The sequence below is a fragment of the Coptis chinensis genome, chromosome 6 (genome assembly GCF_015680905.1).
Source record: "Coptis chinensis isolate HL-2020 chromosome 6, ASM1568090v1, whole genome shotgun sequence".
NCBI lineage: Eukaryota > Viridiplantae > Streptophyta > Magnoliopsida > Ranunculales > Ranunculaceae > Coptis > Coptis chinensis.
The window spans coordinates 55,168,371-55,190,520 of record NC_141461.1 but is presented as its reverse complement, the minus strand read 5'-3'; the positions used below and the strand labels follow the sequence as shown (position 1 = coordinate 55,190,520).

At 40.2% G+C, this 22,150-nt stretch overlaps 1 protein-coding gene across 1 annotated transcript; it reads left to right on the top strand.

Moving 5' to 3' along the window:
- Positions 1–21,605: 21,605 nt before the first annotated feature.
- LOC147493654 (uncharacterized) lies at positions 21,606–21,932 on the top strand. The gene has a single exon (XM_086567896.1). It carries the CDS (start codon positions 21,606–21,608, stop codon positions 21,930–21,932), a length of 327 nt encoding a protein of 108 aa, XP_086424022.1.
- Positions 21,933–22,150: the final 218 nt, after the last annotated feature.

Below are 22,150 nucleotides of genomic sequence, written 5' to 3'. Positions count from 1 at the left end.
TATGAAAGTCATAGCCTCTTATGCATTTTTTCTTGTAATGTGTATGGCTGTGTTTCCCCCAATTTTCGTGTGCTTTTTAGTTCATTTTATTTTGTTTGTATTTTTCTTGTAAAATAGGTGTGGTTGTCCTCCATTATTTCCATATGCTATTTTGATTAATTGTACGTATTTTTTTCATTATTTGTATTATGCATTGATAAGAGTCCAAAATTGTAGTTTTAACCCATTAACAATAATACTTTTAGACCAATTATGCGAGTAATAAATAAGAGTTAATGCTGATTACGTGCTTTTATGTATTTCAGGCATTGAAGCCAATTATGTGCAAAAATGTGTCACTTTGGCGAGATAAAGGAGCAAGGGTTGGTTGCTAAGAAGTTTTGTGATTAAAGGCCAATATTCAAAGAGAAAAAGCCTTTGTAATGCCCGGTCAAAACTGAAAAGTCAAAGTTAACGCGGGCAGAAACATCACACAAAAGTTAGCAGAACTTTCGAAGACCGTATCTTTGGGCTCAGACCTTGGAATTGGGCCTACCTTATGTCAAAACGACCGGCTTGGAAAGAGCTTTCCAATGGTCCAAGCCTTGACCGAATTAGAGAAGTAAAAATAGACGAAAAGTCTGTTAAAGTAAAATCCAATTGAAAAGGCCTCTGTGGGCTGAAAAAATTGGGTTTTGGGCTCGATTTTCCGGCCCAAAACATGGCTCCTCAGCCCATGCACGAAAATGTGGATCTTGTCTCCTCCATTTCCAAACACAAGACTTAACTCTTAAGCAATAATTAGCTTAGGTAGCAAGTAGCCATTAGAGCATAGTTATAGATCTAGTTTTTATTCCATTAATTAGTTTTCATACCTTGTTTTAATTTAGATTATTGAATCATTGTTATTCCTTCATTAGATTAATAAAAGTAGTGAGTTTTTCATAATTTCAGTTTTTGTTATTTAAAATTACTTAGATCTAATTTCGATTCTTAGTTGTTAATCATTTCTTAGTTGTTAATTTAGATTTGAATTATTATTTAGATCAAATTAGTAAATTTACAATTTTTATATTATGTCTTGTTTAATTTCATTGGGAAATGATAGCATAATGATTATAGGCTAAACCTTCATTAGAGGGGGTTGAAGAAACCTTGATGAAGCTTGATTTGTGTTAGCGTAGAGTAGTCGTAATTTCCATTCCATTCTAGAAACGATTAGTTCACCATGAGAATGGGTTTGATTGTTTCACATGCTAGATGTTAGTTGGTAGAGATTACCATAAACAAATAGGGATTAGGAAGAACCAATTGTTATGCGAAAGCAGTTCAATTCGGATTACGATGATTCTTCATTAGTAAATTAAGTTGAGTTAAGGTGGAATCAATCCCCTCTAATTCTTTATCTAATACTAATTTAGTATTCCGTAGTCATATAAATTCATATATTGTTAGTATAATTTGCATTGTAGTATAAATTCGTAAATCTCTCATTGACTTTGGATAGATTGATAAACTTAGGAAACGCTAATTCTAAAGAACTAGGAGTGGAACGAATATTTTACTCCAACTCTATTTCGATAGAATCAAGAGTAGAAATCTTTGATAACTATAAGTTAGAAAATAGTTCTAGTTTTACTTGCGTTTGAGTCTCGTTACTTAAATGTAGGTAAAACTAGCGTTTTACATTTTATCAAATGGCGCCGCTGCCATCTTAGTTCCCTTTAGATTTGTTTTCGTTAGTATAATTAGTCTTTCCTAAGTTTCATTAAACCCACCCACCCTTGTTTGATTCTAACTGTGGTTGTCCATTTCAGAACTGAAATTTTCCTCATGAGGATTACACGGAAGGCGCTGCTTCGGTGGAGCACCACCAGCCCAAATCATTGTAAGTTAAATTTCTCTAGAGCTGCACTCTGGAGGGCGCCACCAGGAGCCAAATCACTTCAAATCATCGGACATCGCGGTATGGAGCGCTTTGGGCCTCGATGGAGCGCGCCACCTTCAACTGAAAACGCCCGATTTCCGTAGGTTAGTTCAAATTTCCATTTCTTCAAGTTATTCAGTGTTTCTAACTCGTTATATACACTGAGCTCGCGTAAACAAGACGCTAATCATAAGAAAAGCAAGGAGGCTTTCAGGTACTTCTTTCTTCCACACCTCGCATCTCATGTTAGAGGTTCATACTAGAATATCAGGATTGTTTGAGTGTTGTCGTGTTTAGTTAAGATTCGTCTTAGCCTTGCATGAGATTAAGGTCAGGCAGAAGAAAAACTCCTAACATAATCAATCGGCAACGTCAACAAACACGCCTTTCTAGTATACCACTCACTACACCTCTAACTAGTATTCCACACACAACACCTGAAATAATGGCTGAAGAAAGAGAGTCACCTCTCTCTGACTTTTACAAAGCCTTGAACGATAGCCCAAAATCTTGCATCATTCTATCAGACCCAGTGGGGGATTTCCGAATCCCCCCAAATATATTTAATTTGTTACCCGTTTTTCATAGGTTAGACCATGAAAAACCTTATCAGCACATGCGTAGGATTGACCAAGTCCTTACTACATTCCACCATCCTACGGTTTGTGCTGAACAAATTAAATTGAGGGTATTCCCCTTCACTTTAGCCGATAAGACGACGTCTTGGTTAATTGCCCAAGCGCCTAATTCTGTGGACTCGTGGGCCACACTTGTTCAACTATTTATGGAACATTTTTACCCACTCCTGAAGACCGATGAAATGCTTTCCAAGATTCATTTTTTTCGACATAATCCTCATGAATCATTTTCAGAGGCTTGTAATCGTTTCACCGATCTTCTTATAGAGTGTCCACACCATAACCTCACGAAAGACACGTTAGTTCGTTCCTTTTTCAAGGGACTGTTACACCACCACAAAGAGGTGCTTAACATAATGAATGAGGGTAGTTTCCTAAGTAAAAAAGCCTCAAAGGCTTATAAATTTTTAAAAGATCAAACTAAGCGTAATAATAACTTGGGGGGGGGTGGTAGTGACGATTTCTCCCGTTCCGCTAGTTCTTCTACAACAGTTAAGGCCGCCGGTATGTTTGAGATGAAACTCGATCCTAAACTTAAAAATTTAATCAAATCTCTCACTAAAAAGGTAGAGGCTATTTCTATTCAACAAAAGCCTATCCCCATCATGAATGTCAACTCCAATCCATGTAATTTATGTTTGAGTCCTGAGCATCCCGACTCCTATTGTCCTCTAGCCTATGAACAACAACAATCACAACAAGATAATGTTTGTTCTATTAATAGCGAACCTAACGCAGCTTGGCGACAAAACCCCAACTTCGGTTGGCAAAATAATCAACAACCTCCAAGGTTGTTTAACCTAAATATTAGGCAAACAAATAAATACAACCAAGCTCCACCTAGGCAAGGACAAGGTCAGGGCAATTATAATTATAACAACCAAGCTCAACCACGACAAGGACAAGGTCAAGCACAAGGTCAGGGTATTTATAATAATTATAACAATAATAATTATAATACTAATAGAGGTATCGTTCTGGTAAATAATAACTACTCCACAACCGGATCGTTTCGATGCCTTTATGCAATCTCAATAACAGATTTTACAAGCCATCCAACTTTCCTTACAGCAGTTAGCATAAGAGAAAGTACAACCAAAAGGTGTGTTTCCAGGTCAAACAATACCTAATCTTAAAAGAACAAACACAGCTTTTGAGTTGAACGGTAATACTAGTACGGAAAATGCAAACGTAGGTGAGCTAAATGCCATCACCACTCTCTTCTGGGACAGTGGTTGATAACAACGTAACTATGCCTATAGTTACCCCACAAGTAGTCCCTACATCGGAGATTAAACTAGATACCGAAATAGAAACTGAAGAGCCTACCCCTATAGAGGTACCAGCTATACCACAACCTAAGAAACAGAAAGCCAAGGTTAGACATCCAGTTGATCCATACGCAAAATATAAAGAGAAACCACCATTTCCCCAGAGATTAGCTATGTTAAACAAGGATACAAACTATGACAAGATAAGGGAAGTTTTCAAAAATCTAACGATAAACCTACCCTTTCTCGAAGCAATTAAAAAATTACCTCACCATGCTAAGTTTTTTAAAGAGTTGTGCACGACTAGGCGTAAGACAAATATTCCTAAAGACGCCTTCCTAACTGAACAGTTTCCAACGTTATCAGAACGTAATGGAATCGTTAAGTACAAAGACCTTGGTCGTCCTAATGTACAATGCACCTTAGGAGATTCCCACATGACCACTGCTTTATTATCTAACGATAAACCTACCCTTTCTCGAAGCAATTAAAAAATTACCTCACCACGCTAAGTTTCTTAAAAGTTGTGCGGCACCTACTAGGCGTAAGACAAATATTCCTAAAGACTTCCTAACTGAACAGTTTCCAACGTTATCAGAACGTAATGGAATCGTTAAGTACAAAGACCTTGGTCGTCCTACTGTACAATGCACCTTAGGAGATTCCCACACGACCACTGCTTTATTAGACCTGGGGGCGAGTGTTAACTTACTCCCGTATTATCTATACAAACAAATAGGTCTAGAAGAGATCCAACCTACTAAAATAATGTTGCAATTAGCGGATCGGTCTATTAAGTATCCTATGGGTGGTTGAAAACGTGCTTGTTAAGGTTCAGGATTTCTACTATCCTGCTGATTTTGTGATCCTCGATACAGAAGTCGTTAACGACTGTGTTCCGATCATCTTAGGGCGTCCCTTCTTGGCAATTGCCAACACACTTATAAATTGCCACGATGGTTCGATGTTCTTATCTTTTGGACATATTTCTGTTGAAGTAAATGTTTTTAAAATGATGAAACAATTACCAGATTCGTTTATAGATGGGGAGGTTAGCATGATCGAGAGCTTAGCTCAAGATTACTTTAATAACACGTTTCCAGAAAATCATATGCATACATTCCTTTCTTTTGGAAGTTCAGATTTTGTCGATGACTCCTATTTAGAGGAAGTCAACACCATCTTTGAGTGTACACTTATTGTAGACCCTTTTGTTGCTCCATCTACTGAGTTTGAAGACCTGCTGCCTAAGCAAGTATTCATTACTCAAGATGACCCTCCAGAAGCATTTATCGACATTCCTTCCACCCCGGTGCTTAAACCTCTTCCTTCTGAGTTAAAATATATTCAACTTGATCTGGATGGTAGTCATCTGGTAATTATATCTTCTTTGTTATCTAAGGAGGAAGAGACACGTTTGATAAGAGTGATTAGGGAACATCGTTCTACGATTGGTTGGTCCCTAGCCGACATTAAGGGAATTGACCCTAATGTGTGCACTCATCGTATCCATTTGGAGGATAACACAAAGACTTCTCGCAAACCTCAACGTCGGTTGAACCCTGCCATGAAAGAGGTGGTCAGGGAAGAAGTCTTACGGTTACTCGATGCGGGTATCAAATACCCAATCTCTGGTAGCAAATGGGTAAGTCCCATTCATGTAGTTCCTAGGAAATCAGGGATTACCATGGTACGTAATGCCAAGGGTGAGTATGTTGCAACGCATGGTCCTATGAAATAGAGAATCTGTATCGATTACAGACGTTTAAATGCCATGACACGAAAGGATCATTTTCCTTTGCCCTTTATAGATCAAATGCTAGGATGTCTTGCTGGTCATGCTTTTTATTGTTTTTTGGATGGCTACTCTGGCTATTTCCAAATTATTATTGATATTGATGACCAAGAAAAGACTACATTCACATGTCTTTTCGGAACATACGCCTATAAACGAATGCCTTTTGGCCTTTGTAATGCTCCTAGTACCTTCTAGTGGTGTATGCTTCATATATTTAATGACATGGTAGAGCGTTTCATGGAAGTATTCATGGATGATTTTTCTATCTATGGAGACTCTTTCACTGACTGCCTGTCTAAGATTTTGACATGGTGTGAAGAGAAGAGTCTGGTTTTGAATTGGGAAAAATGTCATTTCATGGTGAAAAAGAAAATCGTGCTAGGTCACATTGTATCTAGTGATAGAATCAAAGTAGATAAGGCTAAACTAGATAAGATAGTGACTCTACCTATACCACGGACTGTCCGTGATATTAGAGCCTTTCTAGGCAATGCAGGTTTTTATAGGCGCTTTATCAAAGATTTTTCAAAAATAGCTAGGCCTTTAACTAATCTGCTTTTAAAGGATGCCATATTTGATTTTAATTTTATCTGTAAATAGGCTTTTGAAACTTTAAAAGCCGCCTTAACCTCTGCACCCATTATACAGCCTCCCGATTGGTCTAAACCTTTCGAACTCATGTGTGATGCTAGTGATTATGTAGTTGGTGCTGTCTTGGGACAGAAACTAGATAATAAGTCCACAGTTATTTATTATGCTAGTAAAACTTTAAACGATGCTCAAAGAAATTATACAACTACTGAAAAAGAATTCTTAGCTGTCGTATATGCTTTAGATAAGTTTCATCCTTATTTGGTTGGTTCTAAGACTCTAGTTTACACGGACCATGAAGCCCTTAGGTACCTTCTCGCAAAGAAGGATGCTAAGCAGAGATTAATCTGATGGATTCTTCTCCTACAAGAGTTCACATTAGAAATAAAGGACAAAAGAGAGGTCGAAAATGTAGTTGCCAACCACTTATCTAGACTTACAAATGACGATGATAGTGATTCTGAGTCCATACCGGATTCTTTTCCTGATGAGCATCTATATGCTATTTTTTTTTTCACCATAGTATACTGACATTGTGAATTATTTAGTGTCTGATACTATTCCTGCTAATTGGTCAAGAAATGAACGTAAAAAGTTCTTGGCCAGAGTTAAGCTATACTACTGGCCAATCATGGTGGTAGAAGTTTTTGATGTATGGGGCATTGATTTCATGGGTCCCTTTCCTGTGTCCCACGGTTTCATTTATATTCTAGTTGCCGTGGACTACGTGTCTAAATGAATAGATGCCATGGCTTGCCGTAGCAATGACCATAAGACAATTGTGTTTTTTGTTAAGGAGTACATCTTCTGTCGATTTGGCATTCTTAAAGCCATCATTAGTGATGGTGGAACACATTTTTGCAACAGAGTTGTTGCATCTCTAGTGAAAAAGTATGGAGTTACTGATAAGTGCTCAAAAAGTGCAATTTAACCCTCGATTATGCCTCTTGATTAGCCATCTTAGTGGACTAATAGTGTTTGTAAGTTATGTTTTATGATTCTACAGGTGAAAAAGTGAGTTTTGTGGAATATTAGAGAAAAAGGGGTAAAACGGAGCAATTCAGAACATTAAGGATCATATGGGAAGCCCGTGGACAATCATGGAGAAGGCCAAGGAATTGGAGCTATTAAAGATGCGACTTGGACCTATTTTAAAGCCTATTTGGAAGCCCAAGGCCAAATGATTCGTTTCTTGGACCAAAGCCCGCAAAAAAGGATAGAAGGATAGAGCAGAAGAGACAAAATTGGCTTCATGGGTCCGGACGATGGATCGAAAGGCCCAGACGCATTGATTGGTCCCGAGACGCATGAATAGTGCATCCGACGCATGAATCGATTAATCGTAGTCAATTCGTTCACAGTTTTGGTGACAAAGTTGGACTCTGAAAGAAGTCTATTTGTATTAGGAAACAAATGACGGTTTGGAATGCTTCTAGAGCTCATTGTAACCTCTATAAATAGAGGACCTAAGTGCCTAATGTAATTTGCCAATTCACTTATACTCTTGTCTCCAGAACTTGAGGCAGAAAGAGATTAATAATAAAAGATTGGTTTTAACTAGCTGAGTCTTAATAAATTAGTCTTTCTATAGTCTTATGTTCTTCGATTCTTCTTCTTCTCGTTCTTCGTGTTCTTTCTTCTATATGGAAGGCTAATATTCTCCTTCAAGGGAGGAGATGAAGCCAGTGCTTAAGGTTTAATGATTCTTCTGGTTCATGGTGTTCTTCAATCAGGTTAGTTCTTTATGTTTTTAGTTATTAATTCAATTGCCCACACCAGGGGATGGAAGTATAGAATAGGGTTTATGTTTTGCAATATTAATATCATGCTATTGTTCTTTACTTTTCTTCTAGTAGTATAGTTCTTTAGAGTTAGGGAAGTATTCTTTGTGTTGTCTTAGAAGGGGTAGCTCAGGGAGTGGCTGCCTAGGGGAAGTATTCTTTGTGTTTGCCTTTAAGTAGTGATTTATTGAATGGCCGCCCTATTAGGAAGTACTCCTTGATGTTGCTCTTGGTAATACATTGAATGGCTGCCCGAGCTTACATAAAAGGAAAGAAGATATTAATAGCATAAATGATAAGAGCCCAAAACTGTAGTTTTAACCCCTTAACAATCATACTTTTAGACCAATTATGTGAGTAATAAATAAGAGTTAACACTGATTACGTGTTTTTGTGTATTTCAGGCAGTAAAGTCAATTATGTGCAGAAATGTGCTACTTTGGCGAGATAAAGGAGCAAGGATTGGTTGCTAAGAAGTTCTGTGATAAAGGCCAAGATTCAAGGAGACAAAGCCTTCGTAAAGCCCGGTCAAAAGCTGAAAAGTCAACACGGGCAGAAACAGTGCACAAGTCGGCAGAACTTCCGAAGACCATATCTTTGAACTCAGACCTCAGAATTGGGCCTACCATATGCCAAAACGACCGCCTCGGAAAGAGCTTTCCAATGGTCGAAGCCTTGGTCAAATTAGAGGAGCAAAAGTGAACAAAAAGACTATTGAAGCCAAATCCAGCTGAAGAGCCCTTTACGGACTGAAAGAATTGAGTTTTGGGCCGGAAAATTGGATCTGAAGCATATAAAAACAAAAGTTTAGCTCTTTGTAAAGGGGTAGCTAATTAGACCTAAAATATAGATAATTCTAGATCTAGTTTTAATTGTTTTTAATTAAGTTTAGTTTCATTTCATTCCTTGTTTTAGATTAAACCTTGAAAATATTGTTATTGCTTGATTAGATAAATAAAATAGTAGATTCTTGTTCATTTTGATTTTTGTCATTTACAATTGTTTAGATCTAAATTCCTTTATTACTTGTTATTCATTTCCTATTTATTACCCGAGATTTCAATTATTGTTTAGTAAAATTGCATAAGATAGAAGTTTTATATGATGTCTAGTTTTAATTCAATGGGAAATGATAGTAGTATGACTCAAGGTTAAACCTCCATTAGAGGGGGTTGAAGAAGCCTTGATGAAGCTTGATCCTTGTTAACTTAGAAATCGTCGTGAGAGTTTATTCCACTCTAGAAGGTCGTTGATTAAGCCATGAGAATGGGTGGACGACCTCACATGCTAGTTATTGATTGGTAGAGATGCCATGTATAATTAGGGGATTAGAATTACTATTTGATATGCGAAGCATTCTGTCACACCCCGAATTTTGACAGAATTCGGAAAAACATTATTTGTTCCTGACTCTTCGATCTCCGAGGTGTGACGCACTCTCAACTTCCAAAAACCCATGAACAGTTTAAATATGTGGATAATTGAAAACCAATAAAATTTTAACTTAAACAAAAGTCATCTTCATTACAAAAATTTACAAATGAAAATGCAAATAACCTTATCTCAACTGAAAATCTACATCACCTCAAAGGAAAACAAAGCCTATCTTGAAATGCGACGCTAACGCAAACCACAAGCAGCAACCAATCTTCTTCAACACTAAACCTGTCAAGACTTATCAACTATGTTCATTTAATGAACACACCCGATAAGCAAACATGCAAATCGGGTCAGCATTATAAAAATGCTGGTGTGAGTAACTCTAAAATACAACATATACTTATACATATACATACACAATCCATAAAGCAGTTAGTTCCTCCACCAAGGCGCCTTAACTTTCAACGACTAATACAACATCCTTAAGTACAATAAGTAAGGCAGGTAGTTCCTCCCCTGAGGCGCCTTAACTTCCCACTAACCATACAACAAACCATAAGCATAATAAAAAGGCATTTAGTTCCTCCACGAGGCGTCTTAGGTTCTAACTAAACTATAACCAGCCAAGCATATACAATCATCCATCTAAAGATATATCATTAACCAATATATTACCATAATTATATTAATTAAGGCTTTCTTTGTGTGTCCTAAAATTCACGTCGTATCTATGTCTTACCTAGTTTCCTTGGCTACCACAATCGCTTCCCAACGCCGAACATGTACATCCACATGCCTCCCCTTACATAATGAACCACTCCGCGGCGTAACTACCTCCCCGCGGGATGCCGCACACCGTAACCCTCACACGAAAAGCCATTATGCAAGTAATCGCCACTATTCGAATAAAATATCGCGCGTCTCGTTCTATTTTGCGAACGGAATAATCAAGCCACTATTCGGCTACGCCAGAAGGGCCATTCAGATTCATTGAAACGCCAGAAGGGCCAATCACATTACTTACGCCCGAAGGCCATTCAGATTCAATCAAACGCCGGAATGGGTCAATCACATTACTTACGCCAAAGGCCATTCAGATTCAATTGAAACCGGAAGGGCCAATCACATTACTTACCGAAGGCCATTCAGATTCACTGAAATGCCAGAAGGGCCAATCACATTACTTACGCCCGAAGGCCATTCAGATTCACTAAAACGCCAGAAGGGCCAATCACATGAGTTGTGGTAGCTAGGTTCTAGGATTTTCGTTACGTAATTTATTCAAGTGTCATCCATTTATGACTCATAGAAATTCCACTATATCACGTGCATGTCAAATACATTATTGCACTAAGCCACAATATTTAGAAATATCTCAAGTATATCTCATAACCACTTTCATTCTTTCACGTGCCCATATATTATTGCACTAAGACATAATCCCGTGGGAAAATATCCACACATACTATACTACCTCATAGATAAAATAATAGAGTGTCTATACATTTATTTCTCAAAAGCTATTACCTTTAATATATATATCCCAACATATTATATAATGTCATAATATCAACGTCAAATCTTAATTAGATAATAACAACCAAATTCATACAAGCTTCCACAGCATTTTAGCATTTGATTTGTCCATAGAATTTACAACATAAAATGCAGCACAATTAAACAGTTCACAGTCCACAATCAAAGCCCAATATATATATGCTTTACACACTACTCACGTCAAATCTTAATTAGATAAAGACAAACAAAATTACATAATGTTCGACAATATTTGTCCATATTCTTAAATATGAGAAAAACTGGAAAAAAATCAACATTCCACAGTCAACGGTCAAAGTCAAAGTCAAAGATCAACGGTCAAAGTCAAACTGTTGTTTCCATGTTCGACAGGTTCAGGGTCATAGCCATGGTTCATGGCTAAGGTCAAAAGTGCATGGCTCATGGGCTCATGACTAAGGTAATGGATCGGACCCAACTGGCCAAGCCCAAACCTTAGAACCCCAAAGTTTAAAACCATCTTATTTATTCCACCTGACCCAAATGGGGACATAAGGACCAACCCACATAAATTAGAAACCGGCCCAAAGAAAACTAATTAAAATGGTCCAAAACACAAATGGGTTCGGCCCAACGAATTGAACTGAAATCGACCCAATCAAAACAAAATAGAATCGGGCCCAACAACAAATGAAACTGGCCCATAGACTAAGCCAAATTGGTCTGGCCCAAACAAAACAAGCTAGGGCCCAAGAACTGAAACCGACCCAGGCCCAAGCCCAAGCTGTCATCTTCTCCAACTGCCACCACCGGATCGACCACCGTCGACCTCCACTCGACTACCCATTCCAAGCCCACGGTTTTGATCCCCGCGACAACCCCTACCACTTTACTAAAAGCTAAAACCCCAACTCTTAAACCACCATATTCTCCAAAACTAGATCTGGAAATAATTTCGGGCTGCCATTAATGGTTCTTCAAGCTCCACTCGACAGCCCCCACCCAATCCAACATCAAACCAAGCAATACAAAGTCATAGCACAAGAGTTCAACCACCAAAATCGACCAAACATAGTTCAAACTATATTACTGCAGTGTTTGGGTAAGCGCCATTAATGGGCGGTGACAAAGCAAGCTTTAACAAAGCACCCCTTAACACCCATCGAAACACTCAATCACCCAATCAAAACAAAACCCAACATACAACATCAAGATCCAAAATCATAGATCATGATTTTATTTGGGCGCCATTAACGCCTCTAAAAAGCTTCGGCAAAGACCCATGACAACCTCCAACCACCACCAACAGTTTAACCAACACTTCATAACAAAAGGAGTTTAAAAACCCCAACCAACAAAACGTTAAAACTATGCCGCACGATTTCTGCGGGGCTGACGCCATTTACGCCTGTTCAAAGCTTGAACAGAGCTTCCACATCCCAAGCCGCAACAGTTTAATAAAAAAAAATATCGACACCCCCACACAAAATATCCGCGATATTTCAACCGAAAGAAACCGATGCTTGAGACTTTAATAAAAAAAAATCTATAAAATATCTACTCACAATAATGAACAGCTCGACAAAATTCCTCCGAGTCTGAGTCATCGCGCTCCACGCTCTAGCAAACGAGTTTCTAGCTCTGCTTCCATTTTTATTATTTTTTTATTCTCCAAGAACCCTATTCTCTAGAACAATGTGATTATATACTTGGGTTTGAAACCCAAGCCCAACACAGAATCGGGCCCAGAAACCAGGCCCACATATCCAAATCCAATCCAGCGAATTTTTAAATAAATAATTTAATTAATAAATTAATAACTAAATACGGGTGTTACACATTCAATTTGGATCACGACGAGTCTTTGTTAGTTGATTAAGTCGAGTTAAGGTGGATTCAATTCCCTTTAATTCTTTATCTAGATTCAAACCCTTAGCATTCTATCATTTCGTTATTCGTAACTTGTTAATTGAATTCACCTCGTAGTATAAAATTCCCCTAGTAAATCTCTCATTAGACTTGGACTGATTAGTTGACACGAAACCATCGCATGCTAAAGAACTAGGAGTGGAACGAATCATTTACTCCCCTATATCTCAATAGGATTGAGAGTAAAAATATCTTTGATAAATCTAGTAATAAAGCAGTTTTAGTTTTACTTTCGTTTAGAGTTTCATCACTTTATTCATTAATAGAATTATTCATTTTACGATTATCAAATGGCGCCGCTGCCATCTTAGTTCCCTTTAGCATTGGTTTCATAGTATAATTAGTCATTTTTAGGTCCCATTAAACCCACCCACCCTTGTTTGATTCATACTGTGGTTGTCAATTTCAGCACTTAAATTTTCCTCGCGAAAATACAGAGCGCGCTTTACTTCAAATAGAATACCCCCGGCTCAAACGCCTAGAAATTCATTTTTGTACGGAGCGCACCTGCGCCCAAACAGAGCGCCACCTGCACTCAAAACACTGGACATCGGACAAGTCCTGAGCGCACCTGCGCCCAAAACGAGCGCCACCTGCGCCCAAAGACCTTGAACTCCGAGTTGTCCCGGCGCATTCGCCGCTTCAAACAGAGCGCTACGCCGCTTTCTTTGCTGAAATTGTCCGATTTCCTCAGGTTTGTTTCAAACTTTCCATTTCTTCAAGTTTTCAGTGTTCTAACTTGTTATACATACTGAGCACGCGTAAACAAGACGCTATTTGTAAGCGAAGCAAGGAGGCATTCAGGTACTCTTTTCTTCCACACCTCGCATCTCCAGTTAGAGGTTTATACTAGTATATCAAGATTGTTTGGAGTGTTGTCGTGTTTAGACTTAGACTTGCATGAGATTAAGGTCTGGCCGGAGAAAAACACCGAACGTAATTAACCGTCAACGTCAACAAACACGTCTATCTAGTATACCAATCACTACACCTCTAGCTACTATTCCACACACCACACCGACATAATGGTGAAGAAAGAGAGAGACTCCTCTCTCCGACTTTTACAAAGCCTCGAAATGATAGCCATAAATCTTGCATCGTTCTAGCGGACCTAGTGGGGATTTTTTGAATCCCCCAAACATATTTAATTTGTTACCCGTTTTTCATGGTTTAGACCATAAAAACCTTATCGAAGACATCGTAGGATTGAACAAGTCCTTATAACATTCCACCATCCTACGGTTGGTGCGAAACAAATTAAACCGAGGGTATTTCCCTTCACCTTAGCCGATAAAAGGCGTCTTCTTTAACTGCCTGGCCCTAATTCTCGTGGACTCGTGGGCTAAACTTGTTCAAATTGTTTGTGGAACATTTTACCCACCCCTAAAGACGGATGAGATGCTTTCCAAGATTCATTTCTTTCGACAAAATCCTCATGAATCATTTTCGAGGCTTGGAATCGTTTCACCGATCTCCTTATAGAGTGTCCACATCATAACCTAGCGAAAGACACGTTAGTTCGTTGCCTTTTTCAAAGGACTTCTACACCACCATAAAGAAGTCCTTGACATATTGAATGGGGTAGTTTCCTAAGTAAAGGAGCCCCGAGGCTTACAAATTTTTAGAAGATCAAACTAAAGCGCCAATAATTTTTTTTTGAAGTGTAGTGATGATATCCCCCTCGCTAGTTCTTCTTCAACATTAAGGCGTGGTATGTTTGAGATGAAACCCAATCTAGAACTTAAAAATTTAATCGAATCTCGATCTAACTAAAAAGGTAGAGGCTATTTCTATTCAACAAAAGCATATCCCAGTCATGAATGTCAACTCCAACCCATGTAATTTCTGGTTGAGTCCTGAGCACCCTGACTCCTATTGTCCTCTCGCCTATGAACAACAACAATCAGAGCAAGATAATGTTTGCTCCATTAATAGCTATCATATTCCTAATGCCCCATGGAGACAAAATCCCAACTTTAGTTGGCGAAACAATCAACAAATTACACCTCCAGGGTTTAATAACCAAAATGTTAGGGAAGCAAACAATTATAACCAAGCTCCACCTAGGCAAGGACAAGGACAAGGTCAAGGGAATTATAATAATTATACCAACCAAACCACAGCGGGCAGAAAAAAACAACCCACGAAATACAGGTCAAGCACATCTAAACCCCGGTCGGGGCCCGATAATTATAATAGTTATAATACCAACCAGAGGTATCGTTCGGTTAACAATAATAACTATCATATTTTCAACCCGCCATAAATAATCAACGGAGATAGTTCGGTCGCACCAAGACGCTGACTACTACACCTACACAACCGGATCAGATCGATCGACGCCTTTATTTATCTGACAGGTTACCCAACAACTTTTCCAATCAATGACTCAATCAACCAACAGATCTTACAATCCATAAATCGGGGCATACAACAAACTTAGCCCAAGAGAAAGCTTATTGTCAAACCAAAAGGCGTTTCCCAAAACCATCAATCTTATTGAGTTATACCAAACCCTAAAACAACAAACACAATCCCTTTGAGGTAAACGGTAATACTATTATGGAAACTACAACCGATGAAAAGGTTTTTCTTGAGCTAAATGCCATCACTACTCTCCATTCCGGTAAAGTGGTTGATAACAAAATACCGAACTATGCCTATAGTTACCCCCACCAAGAGTCCCTACACCGATATCGAACTAGATAACCTGCCCGAAATAGAAACCGAATAGCCTACCACCTACTACACTTTACACAAGAGGGTACCAAGTTAAAACAACAACTTAAGAAACGGATATACCCAAGGTTAGACATCCAAATGAGAAACATACGCTAAATATAGAGAGAAACCACCGTTTCCCCAGAAATTAGCCATGCTAACCAGGGATACAAACTTTGAGGAGATTAGGAACATTTTCAAAAATCTAACGATAAACCTTCCTTTTCTCGAAGCTATTAAAAAGCTACCTAACCACGCTAAGTTTCTTAAGGAGTTGTGCACTACTAGGCGTAAGACCAACATACCTAAAGACGCCTTTCTAACTATACATTTCCCAACTTTATCAGAAAATAATGGAATTGTTAAGTACAAGGACCCTGGTCGTCCTACTGTAAAATGCACCTTAGGAGATTCGCACACGACGATCGCTTTATTAGACCTAGGGGCGAGTGTTAACTTACTCCCGTTTTATTTGTATAAACAAATAGGTGTACAGGAAATGCAACCTACAAAAATGACGTTGCAGTTAGCGGACAGGTCTATAAAGTATCCTAAGGGTGTAGTGGAAAACGTGCTTGTTAAGGTTCAGGATTTCTACTATCCTGCAGATTTTGTTATCCTCGATACAGAAGTCGCTAACGACTCTGTACCGATCATCTTAGGGTGTCCCTTCTTGGCAACTGCCAACGCGCTTATAAATTGCCGCGATGGTAAGATGTCCTTATCTTTTGGCCATCTTTTTGTTGAGATAAATGTTTTTAAAATGATGAAACAGTTACCAGAATCGTCTATAGATGGGGAGGTTAGCATGATCGAGAGCTTAGCTCAAGATTATTTTAACAACACGTTTCCCGAAAACCATATGTATAAATTCCTTTCTTTTGGAAACTTCAGATTTTGTAAATGACTCCTACTTAGGGAAGTCAACACCATCCTTGAGTCCACACCAATTGTAGACCCCCGGTTGCTCCATATATCGAGTATGAAGACTTGCTACCTAAGCAAGTATTCATTACGCAAAGATGAGGACCCCGATGAAACATCTACTAACATTCCTTCCACCCGGTGCTTAAACCTCTTCCCCGTGAAGTTAAAATATATTCAACTTGATCCGGATGGTAGTCATCCGGTAATTATATCTTCTCTGTTATCTAAGGATGAAGAGACACGCGTTTAATCGGGGTGATTAGGGAACATCGGGTTACCGCGATTACGGTATGAATAACTAGCTCTCCGACCACCGGTGACTCGTCAATTTCAGCATCCCTCCCGCTAACCACAAATGCATTAATCCATCCAAATCCAAACTCATAAGCACATCAGACACAACAGCTTCAGCTCGCGGTATCACGGCTTCTGGAATGATCACTGAAGTAGCGAGCACACTACCGACATCTCCCTGCACCTGTTCCACTGCGGTGCGAGGCGTACAACGTTCATGTTCCTCCTTCAAAGCGTTATAGTCTGCTTCTAGCTCAACAAAGTCAGCGTCCAGAACGTCATAAACTTTCGTAGCGTCCTGAGTAACCTTCTTGCAGTGCAAGGCATACTCGTTCAGCCTACCAATTTCCACAGTCGCTGCCAGGACGTTCTCTTCAGCTCCCTCAGTAGTTTTGCCTCGGATCTTACGCCCGGTATCTTTTCGCATCTTGGCGGTCAGAGCTTGATGTGCTTTCTTCAAGTCTTCCAGCTCCTCACGTTCCATCTTAGCGGCGTCTTGAACATTTTTCAGCTCATCTGATAGCTTCACCACAGCTTCTCTATCTGCCTCCGTGAACTGAGCAATCTCCTTCAACTTCTGAAACCCACTTACAAGCTGCAATTGCACCCATATGCTAATAACCAGGTCACACCAGCGCACATAGGTGAACAAATACATCAAAAAGGGACAAAGCCACGTACCAGACATTGCGCGATTTCCATCCGCTTTAGGTTATCAGTCAGCCCTTTCTCATCCAGCTCCTTACGGTTGCCGTCCAGAGCTATCTGTTCTAGCAGACAGGCCGCTACCTTACTCAACCTGAAGCTACAATCAGTTCGCCTCACAGTTTGTTGAACCCCGTTGTCGTCTAAATACACAAACTGTGACTCTAAGTCATCAGCAACCATTACAGCTTTTCCACTCGCTTTGCGGGGAGCCTTCGCTTTCGCCAGCGGACTAGGTTCTCGCACCACAGGAGACGGACTAGACCCCACCCCAAAGGTGGCCAAGTCCATGACTGCTCGGTCACACCCGACTGGGCGGCAGCCGTAGCCCCCCCGACCACCACCGCCCCGGGAGCTTTCCCCAAGAGCATGCTGCGCAACTTTGGCAACTCGGGCAGTATCTTGGTTGGAGGCGTCATTTCTTCTCTTCTCCGACCTACTTCGTACACGAGGATTGAAGACCATCGTCTCCAGCTCTACAGGAGCATCCATCGACCCCCCTTCAGGTCGGGAGCTCGACCCACCAGCCCTTGAAGCACCACCTCCAGAGGGACGTCTTAAGCCGCCACGAGCCCGATTCCTATCTTCCCGCGTTACCAAATCACTTACACGCGTCTCCATAACCCCTCGCCTTGTCTGACTTCGAGCTCGGTCCTTTTGAGCCTTTCTTTTTTCTCGAATCGCAGGCCCACCCTTTTCCACAAAGAAATGAGCAAATTCGGGAAGCTTCGCTTCTTTTTCTGCTCGAGTCAGCCGCGCGAACCTTTCTATCTCCCCGATCAGTTCGCGTTTTCACAGAAAAATCTACAAGCAAAGCAAAGACATGGGCCAATTAGAACAACAGTAAATCACCAAGTAAAGCAACAAAAGAAAGACATTCCTACCCACCAGATATGTTACAAATCCTAGTTTGCAACCTGCATCCACTAGCACAGTAGTTGCCAACTAGCAGCAACGGCCTCTTTGTCCAGGCCTCGTTGCTTACACCGTCAATCACAGCAGAACGCGTCGTCATCATTTGCAAACTAAAGTTCAGATTACTAGATCGCCTCACGACATAATGCTCGATTATGTCAGACACCCCTATGTGGTATTCCCCACTCACATTCAACAGATCGAACACCCTAAACAGTCGCCAGGTGTTACCAACAAACTAACAAGGAGACTTCCAATAATGAGCCAAGAAGTCACAAACCAGTTTCGAGAACGGTATTTGCATATACGCTCTCAGCTGGCCCTCATAGATGATTACCCCCCCCCCCATTCGGCGGGTTGTGCTCCTCACTACGTACATTCTCACTCAACCGTGGTTCGTATAACTCTAGATCGGGAACGTTGATCCCATACTCTGCCTTCAGTTTGGGGAACGAGCTCGCAGCACGACGATCCACCGTCTTAGGGGGCAACTCACTTGATGACGAACTCTCCCCTCGACCTGACGTACTGGCCACAGCACCTTCCGACCCAGATCGTGTATTACCCTCGTCTACCTTAACTCCCTCATCCAACTCAACCTGAATGCCAACACTCACAGATCCTTCATTGTCATCCTCATACTCACCACAACTTAATGAAACCTCCCGAACCTCTTCTGATCGAGTATCGTCAGAATCAGACATTATGACGTCTCCTTCTTATCAACTACCCAAGCTTAAACCCTACAGCCTAACATTGACCTACCTACTCAACAAATCGCACTTGAACAAGAAGAAAGCAAAGTGCAAATGAAAGACAGCAGCAGCAAAAGCACTAACCTGAGAAACCCTAGCTTGCGTTTTTGCTGGAGAAGGAAACAAGAAATACTTTTTCGAATATCCCAAATTTGATTTTGTACAACCGCCCGTTCAGTTACCAAGAAGTTATGATTACAGCCTATGCTCTAGCCTACACACGTGTTCCAAGGCCTGTCTTCTCAAAGTTCCGAATAATGCGGCGACACGTTTCTTTACCAACTGCTACGATTCGGTCACGTGCCAATCACGGACCAACTTCCCTTTCCCGCCAAATCATTGTGCCAAACGGTTCAAACTTTACGGCATCTCAGTCAGAACATTCACCATAGCTTGCTCATGTTTCGCACGAACTTTCGTTTTTTCTCTCAGCAGATCGCTTCTATGGATATAAACAATCTACTGAGAGGGGGCTGTGTAGGGGAGCAATATCCTCATTAAGGAATATAGCACACGCGCGAAGCATAAGCGAACTCAGGACATCGACCTCCAAGACCGATTTGTGAGCAGCTCCCTTCATGAAGGTGGTGTAGGGGAGCAATATCCTCATTAAGGAGTATAGCGCACGCGCGAAGCATAAGCGAACTCAGGACATCGACCTCCAAGACTGATCTGTGAGCAGCTAGCTCCCTTCATGTAGGTGGTATGCCTAAGCTCGTTCAAGGATGTCTCAGGACGAACAAACGGCTGGAGACAAAACGCCTCAGATAAAGTCACTACCAGGTGTAATCATTACCAAAATCTTACTTGTACTTCCCACCACCGGGAAATAGGGGCTACCGCACCAACTTCCAATCAGCCCACGACTCATACTAAAACCAACCCAACACACATTCATAATCTCCACCCTACACATGTGTAAGAGGTACACGTGTCTCTAGGATCAACACTCCCTTAGGCCTATAAATACCACATGCTTGAACTACGTGAGACCTGATTCTTCTCTCCCCTGAAAAACCAAGAGAGAATACGTAGGCAGCTCGCTCCTTAGCGAACTCGGTCTCTCCATAAAACCTCAACCCATTTTCCTCTCTTCATTGCAGCTAAAGAAAAACCTAAACACCCCTTTACAGTATGGTTTTACATATTGTTTTTTATGAGAAGGCATCCCATCCTCTATAAATGGGATTGCCCAAGTCTTTCTGATAGTTTGACGATGAGAAATCTACAACAGCTTCTCTTTTTGTTTTTGTTTTTTTTCCCTGAACGTCTACGACAGATTCTCATCTGTATATCTTAGATTGAGTACTCATACTTTTTGATTTGCCTTTGATGTTGTACTCTTCATTGATTCACTTGCGTACTATGTGTGATGAGAGTTCAGACATAGGGACTGTGCCGAATGATCTATTAATTTCCTTTCTCAAATGTGGGTTCTTTGCGAAGATCTTCGGATCTACCCCATTAACTCTCGTTTGTGAATGAGGGGTGTGTACTCAAGTTAGTCAGTTAAGCTCTAAGTTGGATTGTTTACCTACTTAAAATTGAAAACTGTTTGTCTATTGAGTTATCTGGTTGGCTAGATGGGGTTGAGGCGTTCGTTTGTTTGCGATGATACTAATATGCTATCTGGTTGTATCTCTACATGTGCATTCATTTAGATCTAATCAATAGATATGCTCACTAGTTAGTGTGATTGCCAAGAACACTTACTTCTAACTAATGTTCTTAGAGCATCTTTAGGAGAACTACCAAAAAAACACCAAAATTTTGAACCGAAAAAACACCAAACAACTTTAGGAGCAACATCAAATTTTTGACATCAAACTACGCGGTTTTGGATAAACCGCGCCATATAACCCACGCGGTTTTCCCAAAACCGCGCCATAGAAGCCCATCTGACAGGCCGAAGCCCATCCAAAAACCGTGTGCTATAACTATTTAACCCTCTTGGTCATGCGAGGTTCTCTTCATTTTTCATGTTCCCTCTCATCTAAAACTCATCTCTTTGAGCAAAAAAAAAAAAACACTACCAAAACTCTTGACGATTTTTCAATGGATCATTCATCTTCTTCTGATTCTTCATCGAGCTCGAGCTCTTCAAATGATAATACTGCAATTAAAACTCATAAATTAGTGGATATTGCTCTACCTTTGGTTCGACATCGTTTGAGTTTATTGCGTCAACAAGAAGCGGAGTCTTCTTATAGACCACATGGTGGTTCGAAGAAAGGAAGAAAATGTAAGAATCGTCGATCGAAAGGCAACACCGCTCGTGTGTAAATGCTAACTACTTCGCCGGCGAAATCCTATATTTAAGTGACCGACTTTTTCGGCCGCCCGATTTCGTATGGGTTAGTGATTATTTACTCGTATTTTCAATCATCTTAATCATAATGTACTATATTTTCAACAAAAATTTAATAGTGCGGGTAAGTTTGGGATTAACCCAAAAATAAAAGTAATTGCTGCTATACGAATGCTTGCTTATGGGACTGTAGCTGATCTAGTAGATGACATGTTACATGTTGTTGTGCCAACTGTTCATGAATGCATGTGCTATTTCTGTGATGGAATTATTAGAATTTTTGGAGGTGAATACTTGCGCAAACCAAATGCTGGAGATATTCAACATTTGCTTAAAGAGTCTAAGGAACGCGGATGGCCTGGAATGCTAGGAAGCATTGATTGCATGCACTGGCAATGGAAGAATTGCCTATCCGTGTGGCAAGAGTCTCACACTGGCCATAAGCATAAACTAACAGTGATTTTGGAGGCAGTTGCCGATCGTGACGCATGGATTTAGCATTTTTTTTTTGGAATGGCGGGTTCTCACAATGATCTTAATGTGCTTGACCGCTCACCAATATTTGATGATATAGTCAATGATGAAGTTATTCCTTGTAACTACACTGTAAATGGCCATCATTATGATATGGGTTATTACTTGGCTGACGGTATTTATCCTAATTATGCCACATTGATTTAAACGATTGCTAAACCGACTATTGTACAAGACAAACA

Excerpts from the sequence above, each read along its gene's own strand:
- LOC147493654 (XM_086567896.1), top strand. The coding sequence starts at position 21,606 with ATGCTTGCTTATGGGACTGTAGCTGATCTAGTAGATGACATGTTACAT.